The 17,404-nt window shown below is 36.2% G+C and overlaps 1 protein-coding gene across 1 annotated transcript in view; it reads left to right on the top strand.

The window, feature by feature from the left end:
* The window catches only part of SCML2 (Scm polycomb group protein like 2), a 76,634-nt gene that overhangs the window by 10,742 nt on the left and 48,488 nt on the right, over positions 1–17,404 (top strand). Inside the window, exons 2-6 of the mRNA XM_080652667.1 lie at positions 4,511–4,556; positions 7,006–7,068; positions 12,303–12,373; positions 13,155–13,389; positions 16,438–16,526. Of these exons, the coding sequence (XP_080508793.1) occupies positions 4,535–4,556; positions 7,006–7,068; positions 12,303–12,373; positions 13,155–13,389; positions 16,438–16,526 (480 nt within the window). The 5' untranslated portion in view covers positions 4,511–4,534. The remainder of the gene's footprint in view (positions 1–4,510; positions 4,557–7,005; positions 7,069–12,302; positions 12,374–13,154; positions 13,390–16,437; positions 16,527–17,404) is intronic.

The following is a 17,404-nucleotide window of genomic DNA, read 5'->3' as shown; positions in this document are numbered from 1 at the left end:
CCACCTATGGGACTTCTGTCTGAGAAATATAGCAGCAAACCTTGCTGTTAGTATGGGAACACATTTTTTTTTTCAGCTCAACATCTGCGTTTAGTTTATTTTTATGCTCTCACGTTGAGATGCTATAATTCCATCTATTTTATAACATCTGAAATGCAAAGGGCCCTAGGAAATTTCTTGCTTGTCAAACTTGTTTTAGTTCCTGTTCTTGTTATCCTTATTGACTCCTCAGGTAGTAGTCTCTAATTAGAGACTCAAGGTATATTACCTTATTTTCAAAACAAAAAAAGGGAAGGAAAAACAAAAACCTCAAACAAGCAAATAATGGAAGGATTCTGTAATCGTAGAATTATAGACTCATTAACTTGCTAAATAGTCCTTTAAAACGGTCTTTCTTAAAAAAGCTAGAATTTTCTCTAGAATCAGATAGGTGCAACTAGGAATTTTAGGTTTAATAGTTCCACTATTAATTTACTGTTTACATTGTTTAATTGTATTGAGAAAATGGTTTAAAACAATGCATGACTTTTCAAACCATTAAAAAATTTTATCTTTGTTGTTGAAAGTATTACAGCTGTCTCCTTCTCTCCCCCCTCCATTAACCCCCTTCACCCACTCGTGATCCCCCAGGCCTTCACCGCTGTATTGACTGAGGAATCTCAGAGGGAAGGAAGGGGGGGAGGAAGCGGGAAGATATTAACCAAATAATTTATATGCATATGTGCATAACCCATGGATAAAGCATTTTTAAGCTCTTAAATCTATGACAAGATACAATAAGCAAAACAAATGGTTTTGTAAAAGATTCCAGGTTATCTATGCTTGGTCAAAGCCCGCTAGATTTAGTGTAACTGCCCTTTTGGTCAAGGAAATTTAAATGTCAGGCATTAGAAAAGAGTGCTAACCTAATGCGTTTTGGGGGGCTTATCAGTATTTATATATGAGTGCTTTTTTTAATGCAGTGAAGTTGCTCCTCATATGCCTTTAGTGTAGCAACTTCCCTTTATGGTGGTCAAAACAAAACAAAGCTTTTAATTTTTTTCTCACCAAAATTTCTCTGCCATGTAACATTGAACACTATTCTGGGGGTTTTATTTGAGTCTTAAAGTGCTGAAACAGTGAACAAAGTTAAGCTTTTTCTACAGTTTTCTCTGGGGCTTCACTTTGCACGAACTTTTAAAAAGGCATTTATTTTTTTCCAATTCTTATTTTAGCTAAAAATGTTGGCTTTATGAATTTATAATATAGGCAGAATTTCATTTGAAGATTGACATATGAAATATGGAAAATTTACATTTGAGTGGTTGTCCCTGGCTGGTGTTCCTAAATGATTAGATTGTCGGCTCTCACACCAAAGGGAGGAGGGGTTGAGGGTTTGATTACTGGTTAGGGGCATGTGCCTGGGTTGCAAGTTCCATCCTTGGCCCTGGTTGGGGAGTGTGAGGGAGGCAACCATTCGATGTGTCTCTCTCACATCGATGTTTCTCTCCCACTCTCTCTAAAAAAAACACACACACAGAAAACCAAAAATCAATGGGAAAAATATGCAAATATCCTCAGGTGAGAATTAACAACAAAAAAAGAGTGGTTTAAATGTGTATTATATATGGATTTACATATGTGATTTTTAAAAATTGAAAGGATATATACCAGATGGTTAACAGCAGGTATTATTGTTAGATGGTGGGATTACAGAAGATCCCCCCATTTTACTTAACTGTATTCTGACTTTTGGGGGGTGATGAATGTGTAAAAAAGAAGAAAAAAACCCATTCTAGTTCCTAGGGGTCCACAAAGGCTTCTTTGGTTTACAAAGGGCCAAATCTATTTTCAGTACTCACCAACTCTAAAGGAATTAAGATATTCATGAATAATTATACTTCAAAGTCATACAACGCAGGGTGATAACAAGTTTCTTTTAGCTTTTGCTAGAATACATAAATTTTCTGGTAATGCTGGTTAGTAGATGGTGGTTGCTTTCTTTGGTAATTACATGTCTGGGCATTATAAACATATATATATGTATACAGTGTGTGTGTGTGTGTGTATATATATATATATATATATATATATATACACACACACACACATATATGTATATTTATTTATTACTGCTTAATTTAAGAGTTAATTAAACTTAGCATTTGTTTCTTTTTAAAATCTTTCTTTGTTAAGAGATTAGAGATGCCCCCCAGCTTTTTACCTCTTGCCCCCCACCTCCTAGTTCCCACCCCATCCCAGGCTTTCACTACCCTATTATCTGTGTCCATGGACAATGCATATATATACATATAAATTCTTTGGTTAATCTCTTCCTGCCCCCTCTCCCCCCTTCGCTCTGAGATTCATCAGTCTGTTCCATGTTTTCATGCCTCTGGTCCTATTTTATTGTGTTCACTAGATTCCACATATAAGTAAGATCATGTGATATTTGTCTTTCTCTGACTAGCTTTTTTGCTTAGATAATCATCTCCAGATCCATCTATCTTGTCTCAAAAGGTAAGAGGGCCTTCTTTTTTACAGCTGTATAGTATTCCATGTGTAAATGTACCACTTTTTAAAAAAATCCATTCATCTAAATGTATTGGGGTAACATTAGTTAATAATATTACATAAATTTCAAGTGTACAACATTATAGTACAGTGTCTATATACTCAATGGTGTGCTCACCACCCAAAATCTAGTTTACTTTCGTTACCATATATTTGAAGCATTTATTTCTTTAAACATCTTTTTGGTCCATACTTTAAAAAAGTAATTAAGTAATGGTCAGGAATCAAAGTAGGAATATAGTTTCATTTTACAACATGATGTTAAGGGCTAATGTTGAAACTCACTCTTCCCAGGGAGTTTTAATTAGGGAAGATGGAGTATGATAGAAAACAATCTTTGAGTTTCCACTTATTCACAATTCTGTGCTAGGTGCTTTACCTATATACTATCTTGCTTTAATTTTCATGACTATACTATGAAGTTTAGATGGTATTAGTTTTCATTTAAATATGGGAAAACCAAGACTCAGAGAGATGAAGTAAGTTGTAACGGCTTTAAGCACTTGAAATAATATTTATATGTAATTGATATAGCCACCAGTAATTATCACAGTATAATTTTTTTCTTTAAGAATATGTATAATTTGTTAAGTGTGATAGACCAGCATTGCATATATAGAGCTTCTTAATAATATAAGGACATTTAGGGATTATTAAACTATCAGGGCACTCCCTGCCCCCTTGAAAATAACTTTCTCTGATTATTTAATATATACCATTATAAAGAGTTTAAATAATACATAAAACTATAAAGAAGAAAATAAAGGTCACCTAAAATCTCACCACCTGTGGTGCAAAAAGAGAAGGATCACCAAAATAGTTTTGTATTACATTATGCAAGCTTACACACAATTTTATACATATAGGATTATATCACACAGGAGATATTTATAAGATACCATCTCTCTTACCCCCTTCCCCCTCCCAGTTAGTATATATACCACCATCTTTACCATCCCAGGTAAGCCTTATTCACAAGATAGCACATGTGCTATGTTTCTCTCCATACTTAAATCTTTTACTCATATAATTCTATTCATACCTATAATATGCACTTATATTGAACTTTAGTCACTATTAGTTACTATCAGTGAACATTTGAGTACTTTTAAGTGCAATGCTTTGTGCTAGCTTTGGGAGAGCTACAAGGGAGAGTAATGTGTGGCCTGTGTTCTCAATTACTTTATAACCTGTGATGAGAGGTGAACAGGTAAATAGCTTGTATTATATAAGACTTCCTTTGATATCCGCTGTCGGGTAGAAACAGCCTGGGAAGCCCTGCAGGGGAACTCCCAGAGGACAGAGGCCTTGCCTTTTTTATTCTTGTGTGTGTAAACCCTTCATAAATGTGATTATGCCCAGAGTCTGTAAATAAATATCTGTAAATAAAATCATGTGTTTTGTTCATATGCTTATTTCTGACTAGGTGGACCTGTTGGAGAGCAAGGACAGTATTTTATTTATCTTTGTTGTAGAGTAAATGTCATATTGAGGACATGCAGGAAAAGTTCGGATTAATGAATTAATGGATTCAAAATACACATGCCTTCTAACAAGTAATTACCTTGTTAGACTTTTGCAGTTCTTACAAGTTTCACCAACACAGTCATGATTGTTTCATCTCTCCATAAAATATGCATAAGTGGGTTTTTGGGGTAGGCCTCAGTTTGAATCCCAACTCTACCAGTTTACCATCTGCTTTTTAAAATGATTTAACCATAAAATCTACCCTTTTAAAGTGCACAGTTCAGTGCATCCATCACCACTATCCAATTCTAAAACATTCCATCACCTCAAAAAAAAAAAAAATCCCTTACCCATCGCCATACCTGTTAGCAATCACTCCCCAGTCCCTCTTCCCCTGCCTTTAGCAACTACTAACTCTATAACCAGTTTCTAATATGACCCTTCAGAAGTATGCTAAAAAGGAGGCATTAATTGATTTTTCTCCTTGTAGGAAAGAACACCAGAAAGGGATACCATGGGGCGAACAGCCTGTGGAGGTAAAATTTACTTACCTAAAAATGATAATATTTGTTTGTTATTCATTTGGAATGAGTATCTTCTGGTAGACCGAACGTTTGTAAAAGCCTTTTAAAAATAAAAGTAAAGCGAGATGTTAGGTGCTTAGAATTGGAATTTTAGAACTGAAGAGCTATTAGCAATAATCTTGTGATCCCCCTTGCGAATTTTATAAATAAGGAAACTGACACTGAGGGAGGTTAAGTGAACAGGTCATACAACAATCTGTGACAATGCCGAAATCAGAATCTAAATCTTCTAACTCTTATATGAGTGATTAAAAAATACTTCATCCTGACTTACTCTAATGAGAAGGCTGCTCACTGTACTGCGAATATGCCACACTCATTTGCACTCTGTTTTGAGTTGTGCTTTTTCCCCCCATAATACATACTTCACACCTTTGCTATGCGAGATCCCGTTTTTACTTCAAGACTCAGTTCAAGTCCTATGTCTCCCATGACTTTTTCTCTGGCTGAATACTGAATGTTATTCTCTGCTGTTCACAATTTTATCAAGTGCATTAGTTTAGTGTAGTCTCTGTAACTACATTTTAGCTTCTCTAGAGCAGGAATCATGCCTTTAGTTTTACTTTCTTTACTAATAGAAAATCTTAAGGAGAACTATTTAGTAAATATAAATATGTACTTTCTTTTTACTAGCCAAATTATTTAAATACAAAGCATTCCATCTACTTCCCTCAAGTGTTCACATATCTTGAAGAGTTACTCAGTTATAACCAGAAAGTAGATCTGTTACCTTAAATGGTACACCTGACATGACTCATAGGTCCTTTAAGAAGCTTGTAACTTGACAGTTCAAGGGTAAAACAGCAATAGATGGAAGCACATCAAGTATGGTTAAATACATGAATTCATAATGATACTAAAAAAAACAACTTATTGGTCATTTGTGGAGAATGCTAGGGATCCAACTCATTATTTTGAAAACTAGAAAGTAAACAAAATAAAATGTTGATTGTGACTTTTCTATATGATCTGTACCTCAGAGTAACTGAATGGTTGAAGAGGGGAGGTTTCTCTCTACAGAATTTTTCTGGTTAATAATGATAGGATGATAAAATTAGAATACCTCCATTTTGCAACCACTAATGAACTAATGCAGTGGTCGGCAAACTGCAGCTCGCGAGTCACATGCGGCTCTTTGGCCCCTTGAGTGTGGCTCTTCCACAAAATACCACGACCTGGGCGAGTCTATTTTGAAGAAGTGGCGTTAGAAGAAGTTTAAGTTTAAAAAATTTGGCTCTCAAAAGAAATTTCAATTGTTGTACTGTTGATATTTGGCTCTGTTGACTAATGAGTTTGCCGACCACTGAACTAATGGATCTAGGCAATAGCCATCCAAGGCTAGTCATATCACAAAAAAAGAGAAAGAACTAGATATTAATTATGAGCCTCCTGTGAGAAGTACATACATCACATATGAAGTCATCTTCTGTCTACCCCCGCCCCACTCCTGCAAAGCCAAATCTGAATCTATTTAAGCTCTTGATCAAAATACCAATACCAATTTAGAAAAAAATATAAGGACCAGAAGAACTCAGCACCATGAGGAAGTAGTCATCAAAATCCAGGTTGGAAAACTCTAAACTGGTATCATCAGCAAAAAAATTGCTAGGGGAATGGGGACAAAGAAAAGAGCCTACAGATCAATAGACTTAAGAGACATATCAACCTTTGCTATGTATGGACTTTATTCATGTCTTGATTCAAACAGACACATTTAAAATAATTGGGGAAATATGACCACTGCTTATTTGATATTAAGAAATTATGCTTAAATTTTCAGCATAATAATATAATGATTGAATTTTAAAATTATATATCTTTAAGACATATACTGTAATGTATGTGGGCAAAATAATATAATATCTTAGATTTGGATAGTTATAAGTTCCAGCACTGTTTGAGCTCCTCAGTTTGGCATAAAACTCTGCCTAGTCTATTGAATTATATTACATTCTAGCTTTCTTGTTATGTTTTAAACTGTCAAAAACATCCACTTTATTTCTAGGGCATGTTAATTTGAATATTGTAAGGATCAACTCAACTTGTTTTGGTTTATTTATTCATTCATTTAACAAATCCTTGAGGGTGTTATTGCATGCCAGGTCCTATTCTAGGCACTGAGACTATAGCAGTGAACAAAACAGACAAAATTAAATAAATCCATGCCCTTTTGGAGCTTACATTTGAGTGAGACATAAAATGAAACAAAATAAATGAGCACATTATAAGGTACACAGCATGTTAGAAAATGAAGTCCTGTGCAAAAAATGAGAATATTAATTATAAAATTAAAACTGGCTTCTATCAGAAGATAGTTTTAGTTTATAGTTTTTCTAAGTGCTCTTGCAGACTGTTGCTATAGTATTCTGGTATTGCTTACTATTTTCTTTTTTTTTTTTAGATTCAATGAATGTGAAGAAGGAGAGTCAAGGGAAAACCCAATCGGACACATCTTCACAAGGTGGTAGGTTTTGAAGTACTTCAATGCAACATATTTTTTTCCAGGGGTCCTCAAACTTTTTAAACAGGGGGCCAGTTCACTGTCCCTCAGACCGTTGGAGGGCCGGACTATAGTTTTAAAAAAATACTATGAACAAATTTCTATGCGCACTGCGGGCCCGGGACAAGTCGGCTGCTAAGCAGGACAGGCAGTGGCACCCGGTGGGCCGGATCAATGTCCTCAGCGGGCCGCAGTTTGAGGACCCCTGTTTTTTTCCTTAGTCAGTGTTAATATGAACTCTTAATGCTTTTATATAGTCTCTGTACAGCAAACGCCTGTAAATATAAAACCTAAGTGATAAGAAAGGTCAGGAAATAGTTTTTATTTTGAAATTTTTACTTTGGTTTTACTTAGAGATAAATTGGTATGGCATTACATTAAAAAATAACCATGTATTTCAATGCAAATTTTGCCAAATTAAAGATATCTAGTTATTAATTACCATGTATTACCAATTTAAAATAACTTGATTATGAATAAAAAAATCTCCTAACATTAGAATCAATGTAAACCTCTGTTTTTGATGGTCAAAAGATAGTTGATAAAAGTAGATAAAAGCTTAGGCATTGATAGGTCAGACAGACCTCTTCTAGAAATCCTGGCCTCATTCTTCTTTTGTTTTAAAATCCTCATCTGAGGATATGGTTTTATTGATTTTAGAGGGAGGAAGAGAGAGAGAGAGACAGAGAGAAAGAGAGAAACATTGATTGATAAGAGAGAGACATCGATTGATTGCCCCCTCTATGTGACCTGATCGGAGATTGAATCTGCAAGCTAGGCATGTGCCCTGACTGGGAATTGAACCCTCAACCTTTTGGTGTACGGGATGATGCTCCAGTCAACTGAGCCACCTGGCTAGGGCTGGCCTCAGCCTTTATTGGCCTTGTGACATTGGGCAAATTACTCAACATTCTTTGTCTTTTTTTTCCTCAGTAGCACATGGATACTTCTACTTACCTCATGGGATTATTGGAATTTAAATTTTAAAAATGAATATAAAGTACCTAGTATAATTTCTAGGTATATTGAACATGTTCAGTAGACGTTAATTTTATTTATTAACACTCAATTAATTTTTTATTGTAAACAGCATGTGTATAACACTGCACCAGAGACACTGGAGGTACATTTGACTTGTTGCACCGGCTCTTAAGGAAAATGAGAAAATAAGTCATATGAACACAAAAGGCTGAATAAAAAAATGACAAACTTATTGTGTTTACCAGAGATTCCCAGACGAACTTCTTGCCCTTCCCTTTGTCTTTCTGTTGGACCTGCTCTGCCATCCCCACTCTTGTAGTACTTCATATATGCCTTTCTGTTCTCACAGTAAGGTTGCCTATAGAGGTAATCCCCATGGAATCATTCTCTTTCTATGCTGGGCCCCCAGTGCTTCCTTATTTTTCCCATTGGCCTTATTTGTCCTTCAGCTCTTCTTTCCAACCTCTAAAACCCTCCAAGGAAATGGAGGCCATTAGGTTAGAATGTTCTTTATCCCTTCAAATTCCATCTGTTTTTACAATATAACATTTTTGTTGAGATGTAATTTATATAAACAATTCACCCATTTAAAGTATACAATTCAGTGGTTCTCAATGTATTTACAGAGTTGTGTAACCATCATTATAATCAATTTTAGAACATTTTTATCACCCTAAAAAGAAATTCTGTACCCAGTTAGTAATCACTCCACATTTTCTCCCAATGCCTCTCCCCTCCCCAGCTCTAGGCAACCACTTATCTACTTGTTGTCTCTCTAGATTTGGCTATTCTGAAAACTTCATAAAAGTAAATAAAATATATTCTTAAAGGTTGAAGCTAGTAACTTTTCAAAATTCTCAAACTTATGATTTAAAAAAATGAGATTACTTGATCAAATTGACAGACATCTGCAGATATTTCTTAGGGCCCTGATTTTAACATCTTATTTTAGAAATTGGGATAAATAATGGACTAGAATAGAGTATAAGTCAAACAAGAAGGAGCCATGGGTCCTGATCTTAACATCTTATTTTAGAAATCAGTGAGTGACTGCTAGAAGTTAAGCTCTAAGAGAGCCAGGATTTTTGTCCATTTTATTAACCACTGAATCTCCAGTAGCTAAGACAGTGCCTGACACATACTGGCTACCTTTTATGGGAATCCAGTGATGAATGAAACAGACATGATTCCTGCCTTCTTTGAGTTTAGGAGGAAAGGTAGACATTAAATAAACAACTACAATTGTGATAAGTGCTGTGAAATAGTGGTGCAGTGATCATTCAGCTGAGAAGTTTCTAGTTCCAGATATTTTTCCATCTTTACTAGACTCTGAACTCCAGCCTCACACTAGAAGACATTATGATTCTGATTTACTCTGGAGAAGACCAGGGGGCTCACATAGAATATGTTCAGTTTGCCAAAAAGATATTTGGACAAATAATGGACTAGAATAGAGTACAAATCAAACAAGAAGGAACCATGGGCATGTGCAAATAATAATCAGAGCATTATTTTGGCTCCTGGTCAGGAATTCAGCTGTGGTATTATAGATGTGTCAAATCAAAATTAAACTGATCAGGATATTTCAGTGACCTCCTTAGGACACCCTAGCCAGATCCCCCCAACCCCCAATTCTTTAAAAAAAAAAAAAAAAGCTCTCCAAGACCATATGTTGGTAGAGCTTCAGTTAGAATCTTGGGTCTCCTGATTGTTTAGTTAGTGCTTAGGAGGTCACTGAAATATCCTGGCCAGTTTAATTTTGGAGCCATGGATCTTAGTTTTCACTTATGAAAAAGCTATTCAATATTCATAAATAAATGACAATAATGACGTTTAGTTTTATAATAATAACATACCATTTTTTGAGTGACTTACATGTATGCTACTTCACTTAATTCTCAAAATACCTTGTACCATATTTATTACATTCCCTATTTTATAAAAGAAGGAACTGAGGCCGAGAAATGAAATGACTTGCTCGGGGTCACATAACTAGAAATAGGCAGAGCCTGACTGGAAGAAGGCAGGCTCGACTCCAGAGCCCATAGTCTCAACATTCGCTGTATACCTTTCAGCAGTGTGGTAACATTCACTTCACGTCATCTAAAGTGGACTTAAACACAGTCTTTTTTTAATGGAATAATCTCTTAGATTTATTGTTAAGTTTAAAAAGCAGGGTGCACAGTGGTAAGTATGACATAATATTTGTACATACATGTATAAATGCACACTCATATATCTATGGCATGCTGAAGCTGATTCACACCAGCTTGGGAGAGCCATTTGCACACATCTCTTTCCAACTTTGTGGTTAGTGACTTCTCCTTGGCACCTTGCAATCAGGTATGGTGGTAGTATTTAAATCGCAGAAGACTGCAAACACTACCAGTCAGGCTTTTTGTTTGTTTGTATTTTCTGAAAAGCTGGCTGTTAATCATTTGTCAGCACTTTGTGTGTGTTTCAGTGTGTTATATATCCTTAAGGGATATATAAGAGGTTAGTAATACAAATTCCCCCAGGAAGGGAAATGTCAAAACCAATATTTTTTTAAACTATGTTTGTGCTGATTTCAGAGAGGAAGGGAGAGGAAGAAAGAGATAGAAACATCGGTGATGAGAGAGAATCATTGGTCAGCTGCCTCCTGCACGCCCCACACTGGGGATTGAGCCTGCAACCAGGCGTGTGCCCTGACCAGGAATTGAACCATGACCTCCAGGTTCATAGGTCGACGCTCAACCATAGAGCCACACCAGTCAGGCTCAAAACCAATATTTTTATAGTGACAAAATTAAATGAGAGTATAGAAAAACCTCATGGTTGATGAGAATTAAACTTTGTATGAATTAATACTACTTTTAATACAACTATCAAGTTTTTCTCTCAATGTCTTTGGCATCTGACTGGCACAGTGAATTGAAGAGTTCAGGCCAGGCAGAGTACTACTGCTTTCTGACCTTGACCTCTAGCATCCTGTCTAATAAAAGAGTAATATGCAGATTGACCATCACTCCAACACACAAGATGGCTGCCCCCATGTGGTCAAAGATCCTGCCCCCATGTGGACATAAGATGGCCACCACAAGATGGCCAGCAGGGGAGGGCAGTTAGGAGGGACCAGGCCTTCAAGGGAGGGCAGTTGGGGGCAATCAAGCCTGCAGGGGAGGGCAGTTAGGGGTGACCAGGCCGGCAGAGGAGGGAAGTTGGGGGTGACTGGGTCTGTAGGGAAGGGCAGTTGGGGGGGAACCAGGCCTGCAGGGGAGAGCAGCTGGGGGGTACCAGGCTTGCAGGGGAGGGCAGTTAGGGGTGATGAGCCCTGTAGGGGAGGGCAGTTAGGGGTGACCAGGCCTGCAGGGGAAGGCAGTTAGGGGCAAACAGGCTGGCAGGGGAGCAGTTAGGCATCAATCAGGCTGTCAGGGGAGTGGTTAGGGGGTGATCAGGCTGGCAGGCAGAAGCGATTAGGGGCAATCAGGCAAGCAGTTGGGACCCAGCAGTCCTGGATTGTGAGAGGGATCCCAGATTGGAGAGGGTGCAGGCTGGGCTGAGGGACACTCCTCCCCCATGCACGAATTTCATGCACCAGACCTCTAGTTATAATATATTATGAAGACTAAGTGAGAGAAAGGATAGCAAGAGTGTGTAAAAAATGTAGATCATTAAAATAATCTATATCAATGACTGTACCGATGACTGGTTTACTGCTTTGTTCTACCATCATATTCTTGACACCTGGATGGAGATCAACTAGTCAATTGAGGAGCAACTCTGGTTCTCAGATTTTTTCTTTCCGTAAAATTCTGCTAGACCACACACCTAAACACTTTTAGCTCCCTGTGAAAAACAAAGCACCATCACATTAATGGGATGAAATGGTAAAAACACATCTTGAGTAAACTTATATTAGAGACAGATGAATAGAATTTGCTATTACTCTTTAAAACATCCTGTAGTTTCTAGAATCCACATTTTTAGAATCACTGTGCTGTAGTCCTCATTACATTGAGAAGATCTGGCTTGTAATTTATACCAGAGCCATTATTATCATGAAGTTGTCTTATTTTTTATTTCTATACTGGTAATCAAATCTACATCAGGAAGTTTGAATCTGCTCTTAATTAGGAAATATTTTTTAAAGAGATATGGAACCAAAACCCATTTTATTCTTGAAAATTAGAATATATATATATATATTAAAAGTTATTTTGTATATTTATTTCCAGATGATTTCAATTGGGACAGTTACTTGAAAAGGACTGGATCTTTAAGTGCTCCTGTAGAGTGTTTTAGACAGGTATGCTAAAATTCTGTAGATGTTGAATATATTAATGTAAACTATTGTTGAAAGGTGTCTGTGTGTCTGTTAGGTTCAGGTGGTGTGAGGAGATGGTGGGATTGTGGTAGTGCCATTTAAGAGCAAGCTGGTCTCTGCATTCATTCATTAAGAATGTCAGAAAGATAGACATGTAAATAATTAATTATGAGAAGTGTGATTACTTTATATTGGGAGGGCTCACAAAAGAGGTGCTATCTGAGATGGTTGGAATTAGGGGAAGAATATTCTAGGTAGAGAGAATATCTAAAACAAAGGCACATGGATGTAAGGGAACCTGAGTGTGAGGGATGGCGTGGCTGAAGCACAGAATGGGGTAGAGGCAGTAGTGTAGGAATGAGGTTAAAGTTGTGGGGGCTTTTAAACTGTAATGAGTACTTGGACTTTTATCTTAAGCAGTGGTGAGCTACCAGTTGGCTTATTTCAAGGGGAATGGCCTAATCAGATTCTTATTTTAGAAAGCCACTCAGGGTGCATTTTAAAGGCCACATTTAGGTAGCCTGGAAGTGGGCAAATGAGTAAAACCAGCAGTTGGCAGTGTTTTTATGCTGCACATCAAACCAAGGGGAGGGTTTGAAGATCTTTTTCTTGACCCTTACAGTTCTTAACTTTGTTCACCATCTGCTGTGACTGTTACTTAAAACGCTCCTCAAGTATTCTAGTAACATAACTGACCATTTGTTTTTCTTATAGTTGATGGACTTTAACAAAATTGTGTTTGTGTGTGTATGTTTGTGTATAGTCTAAGATTCCACCAACTAATGAATTCAAAGTTGGTATGAAATTGGAAGCACATGACCCTCGCAATATGACTTCAACATGTATTGCCACGATTATCGGAGTTACTGGTGCCAGGTTACGTTTACGCCTTGATGGTAGTGATGACAAAAACGACTTTTGGAGGCTTGTTGATTCTGCAGACATACAGCCCGTTGGAACCTGTGAACAGCAAGGGGACTTACTTCAGCCTCCACTGGGTAAGGATAAACTGTTTTTAAAATAACGTATTCTTACTAATGTAATATTCAGTAGAAATAGTTTTAATGGCCTTTTAAAACTCTGTTCTCCTAGACATTCTTACAAATAGATGGTCAGGTGGTTACTGTGGAAAATGTATGAGAGAGGAACTCATCGGTACCATATGTTAGAGAGTTTCACTAAGTACACATTTGGTTTATGTGTGCTAAAGGTTTCCCACTCCAGGGAAAGACTCATGCTATATTCAAACTTGAAATTTTGGAAGTTGCTCTACTAGATGACACATGCAGATTCAGAAGCCCTTCTGGGGGAGTAGTTTATAGCATTTGATACAAGTCACTTCCTCCCTCAATATTGCCCACTGAGCCATTCAGCATTTTTGGTATGGAGATGAGCATAAGGTATTCCACATCCAGGTTCTAGATGTAAATTTGGGAATTCCATTTCATCTATACGGGAAGAAATCTCAGTGAGAGAAGGAGTGAGTACGTTTAGGTTTTTGAAAAGGAGGAGATGGATGGAACTTACCAGTAAAGGTTTTTAAGTTCAAAGTTCTTCATTTTGACTAAGTTTTTAAAACGTAAAAAGTGTGTGACTAATTTTGGGCAAAATTTCTCTTGTACTATTTGGGTGTACCATGATATTCTACAGAAAATAAGTGATTTCATGTATCACTTTTTTATTCTGAGTGAATGGTGGGTTTTTGTTTTTGTTTCTTCTTTACAGTGCTGAAAATGAAAATTCCCTATTATTAAAGCACAGTGAAAAAATGGATTTTTTTAGTCTACTGGTGAAAAATTCCCTGAGAATAAAAATTTAATATATTAATAATAACTATTCTTAGTGATGTGTTTTTATACTGCTCTTGCTGTAATTGTTAATTATTCCTAATTTGGCTTAAAATATTTTTAAAAAACTAATCAGAAATGTGTTATTCCAAGAAGATGGTTAAGGGTGTGTGTGTTTTCTATTTTTTCCCTTCATATCATTCATATATTTTATTGTTTACTTTTATAACAATTCTGGAATCACACAGAATTTTGTAAGAGATGTAAGTGTAAACCTGAGGCTTAGTGTTTTCCTGTTTGGATTTTATTTCTGTTTATAATATGATAATATGTTTTTTATTTTGTTGAAAAGAAATACAGCTATTGTGATTGCCAGCATTTCAAACACATAGCCAAAATGATGATTATTTATTTTTCAAATTACATTTAGAATTTGTTAACTGAAAATATGAAATACATAACAACACATGCTAATTAATGTATACTTTCACACTGCATATAAAAATACAGTTTTTGCCAATTTGCTCATTAGGCACTTTTGAATAGTTTAGTTTCCATTTTAATATAACACAACTTACTTAATTTTCCTTTTAAAAATGGGTTTATTTATTTAAACCTTAAAGGTTATTATTTAAAAGATATTTTAAAGTTTTAACATATAAACAAAGTATATAAATCATAGGTGTACAGCTTATAAATGAACACACCTATATAACTACCACCCAAATCAAGATACGTGAATATTATCAGAACCCCAGAAGCCCCATTCCTGCTGATCTCCAGTCATAACCACCCCTTCCCAAAGGTAACCACTGCCTAGACTTCCTAACATCATATATTAGTTTTATCTGTTTGAATTTTATATGCACTTTAACCTATTTTTAGCCTTTTAATCTATGTTTGACTTTAGGGAGTTACAGAATTAAGAAAAATGTTAAATTTAGAAAAATGGTACATGATGCAATAAGATAAGGTAAGGAGTAAGAGAAAGGCTTAAGGAACAGAGAATGATTCTTATGCAATATTCCGACCACAGTGTGGAAAATATATGCTGTGGATAACCTTATTAGATATCACTAATATTGAGGGAGTAGGTAATAGATCTCCCCTCCCCCATTTTCCCTAGCAACAATTATTTCCCTAATCATATTAGGGTTTTTTTGTACAGGATTATTATGGGATGACTTTCTGTCTAAACTTTTTTGTAGGTTTTATCCTACTGATGGACCTGTTGCCAGTGATTCATATGCCTCCCTATATTACTGCATGTATTCATCAGGAATACATGACAAATTCTCTCCAATTCTGGTATCAAGGCAGGCAAGTGCTGCCTAAAACAGATTGTCCCCAGAAAGCAGTAAAACCAGCAGATCCCTGTTTCCAGATGCTATTATAATCACCATTAATTATAAGATCTCTAAAAAAGATACCTATTTTGATAGCAACTAATATATATTCTAAGAGAAGATTATGTTTATATAGTGTGTATAAGGTTTGCTAAAGTGAGAGCTGTATTTTTCTCTAACATATTGTATGAAAAAATTTCAAACATACAAGGTGAAAGAATTTTACAGTGAATACCCACCTACCCATTACCTAGGTTCTATCATTATCATTTTATTATACTTGCTTTATCACTCATCTGTCCATCTGCCCTTCTATGAATTTATCAATCCATCTTATTTTAAAATACATTTGAGAGTAATTGACATTATTACATTTCTCCTGAATACTTTAGCATGCATATCATTAACTAGAGTTGTGTTTATGCCGTTTTTTAAGGTGAAATTTACATCAAATGAAATGCACTATCGTTAGTGTACATTTACTGAATTAGACAGAGAACTGTCTTTATCTGAAAGGAAATAAAGCAGGGGGAAAAGAGGGCCTGGAAGTTTTTTGCAGCCTTTGCTCTTCTTGTGAGGTTGTTGGTAAGAAATGGAAGCTCTCCTGGTTTCTGGCTTGGGTTACCCAAGTGTAATGGCCCATTCCCAACATATACATGTATATTGATGATCTCCAGCTACTGGTTTCTCTGAAATGAGAGTTTCTACTCCATTATAGCATTGTAGCCAAATAATACAGTGGCTATGGTAGCACCAATTGGAGAATGTAGCTGCTCCTCTGGCCCATTTCCTGAGTTCCTCGATAAGAAAGTTATTCTCTGGAGAATAGTAAATGAACGTTATTTTTAATACCAACTTGCTGTAATATCATAGGGAGGTTTTTTCATGATATCTGATTTAATTTTTAAAATAGGATACAAAATGAGTACATCATCTTGGCCGATGTTCCTTTTGCGAACACTGGATGGATCTGAAATGGCACCTGCAACATTCTTCAAGGAGGTAAGAAAGGATTTATAAAGAACTTCCATCAGCTGGCTGTGGTTTCATTTTTTTAATGGGATACTTAAATACTTTGTCTTCTCTAATATGAAAAAGCAAAAATGCTTTTTAAATTTAATGGTTGGCAAGTGTATTTATTAGTCTGCTAGAGCTGCCATAAAGAAAGTACTACGGACTGGGTGGCTTAGGCAAAAGAAACTTATTTTTTTCACAGTTCTGGAGGTCAGAAGTACAATATTAAAGTGCCATCTGCGTTGGTTTCTGGTGAGGCCTTTCTCCTTGGCTTATAGATAGCTGCCTTTCCGCTGTATTTTCACATGGCCTCTTCTCTGGACATGCACAGATGGAGAGGAATCTCTGGTTTTTCTTTCTCTTTTTATAAGGACAACAGTCCTCAGCCTTATGACCTCACCTAACCTTTATTACCTTTTTAAAAGTCCTAGCCCTAAATAGTCATATTGGGGGTTAGGGCTTCAATTTATGAATTTTGGGAGGACACAGTAAGCCCATAACAGTAGCTTAAACAAAAGGAATTTATTTTCTCAAAGCTCCAGAGGATAAAAGTTTGAGGTCAATGTATTGTCAGGCTTGGTTTCATTGAGGCCTCTCTCTTTGGTTTGTAGTTGATGGGAGCACACAATTCAGCCCATGACAGCAACTTATTAAAAAAAAAAAGTTACTCAGTTATAACCATCCACTAGCCAAAATGAATTAGTACCCTCTTTCTTTTTTCAATTGTTTGTTTATTTGTTTATTTATTTAAATTTAATAAATCTTTATTGTTCAGATTATTACAATTGTTCCTCTTTTTCCCCCCATAGCTCCCCTCCACCCGGTTCCCACCCCACCCTCTGCCCTTACCCCCTGCCCCACTGTCC

The sequence above is a fragment of the Plecotus auritus genome, assembly GCF_963455305.1.
Source record: "Plecotus auritus genome assembly, chromosome: X".
In the NCBI taxonomy this organism is placed as follows: Eukaryota; Metazoa; Chordata; class Mammalia; order Chiroptera; family Vespertilionidae; genus Plecotus; species Plecotus auritus.
This window is presented reverse-complemented; position numbering and strand designations above follow the sequence as displayed.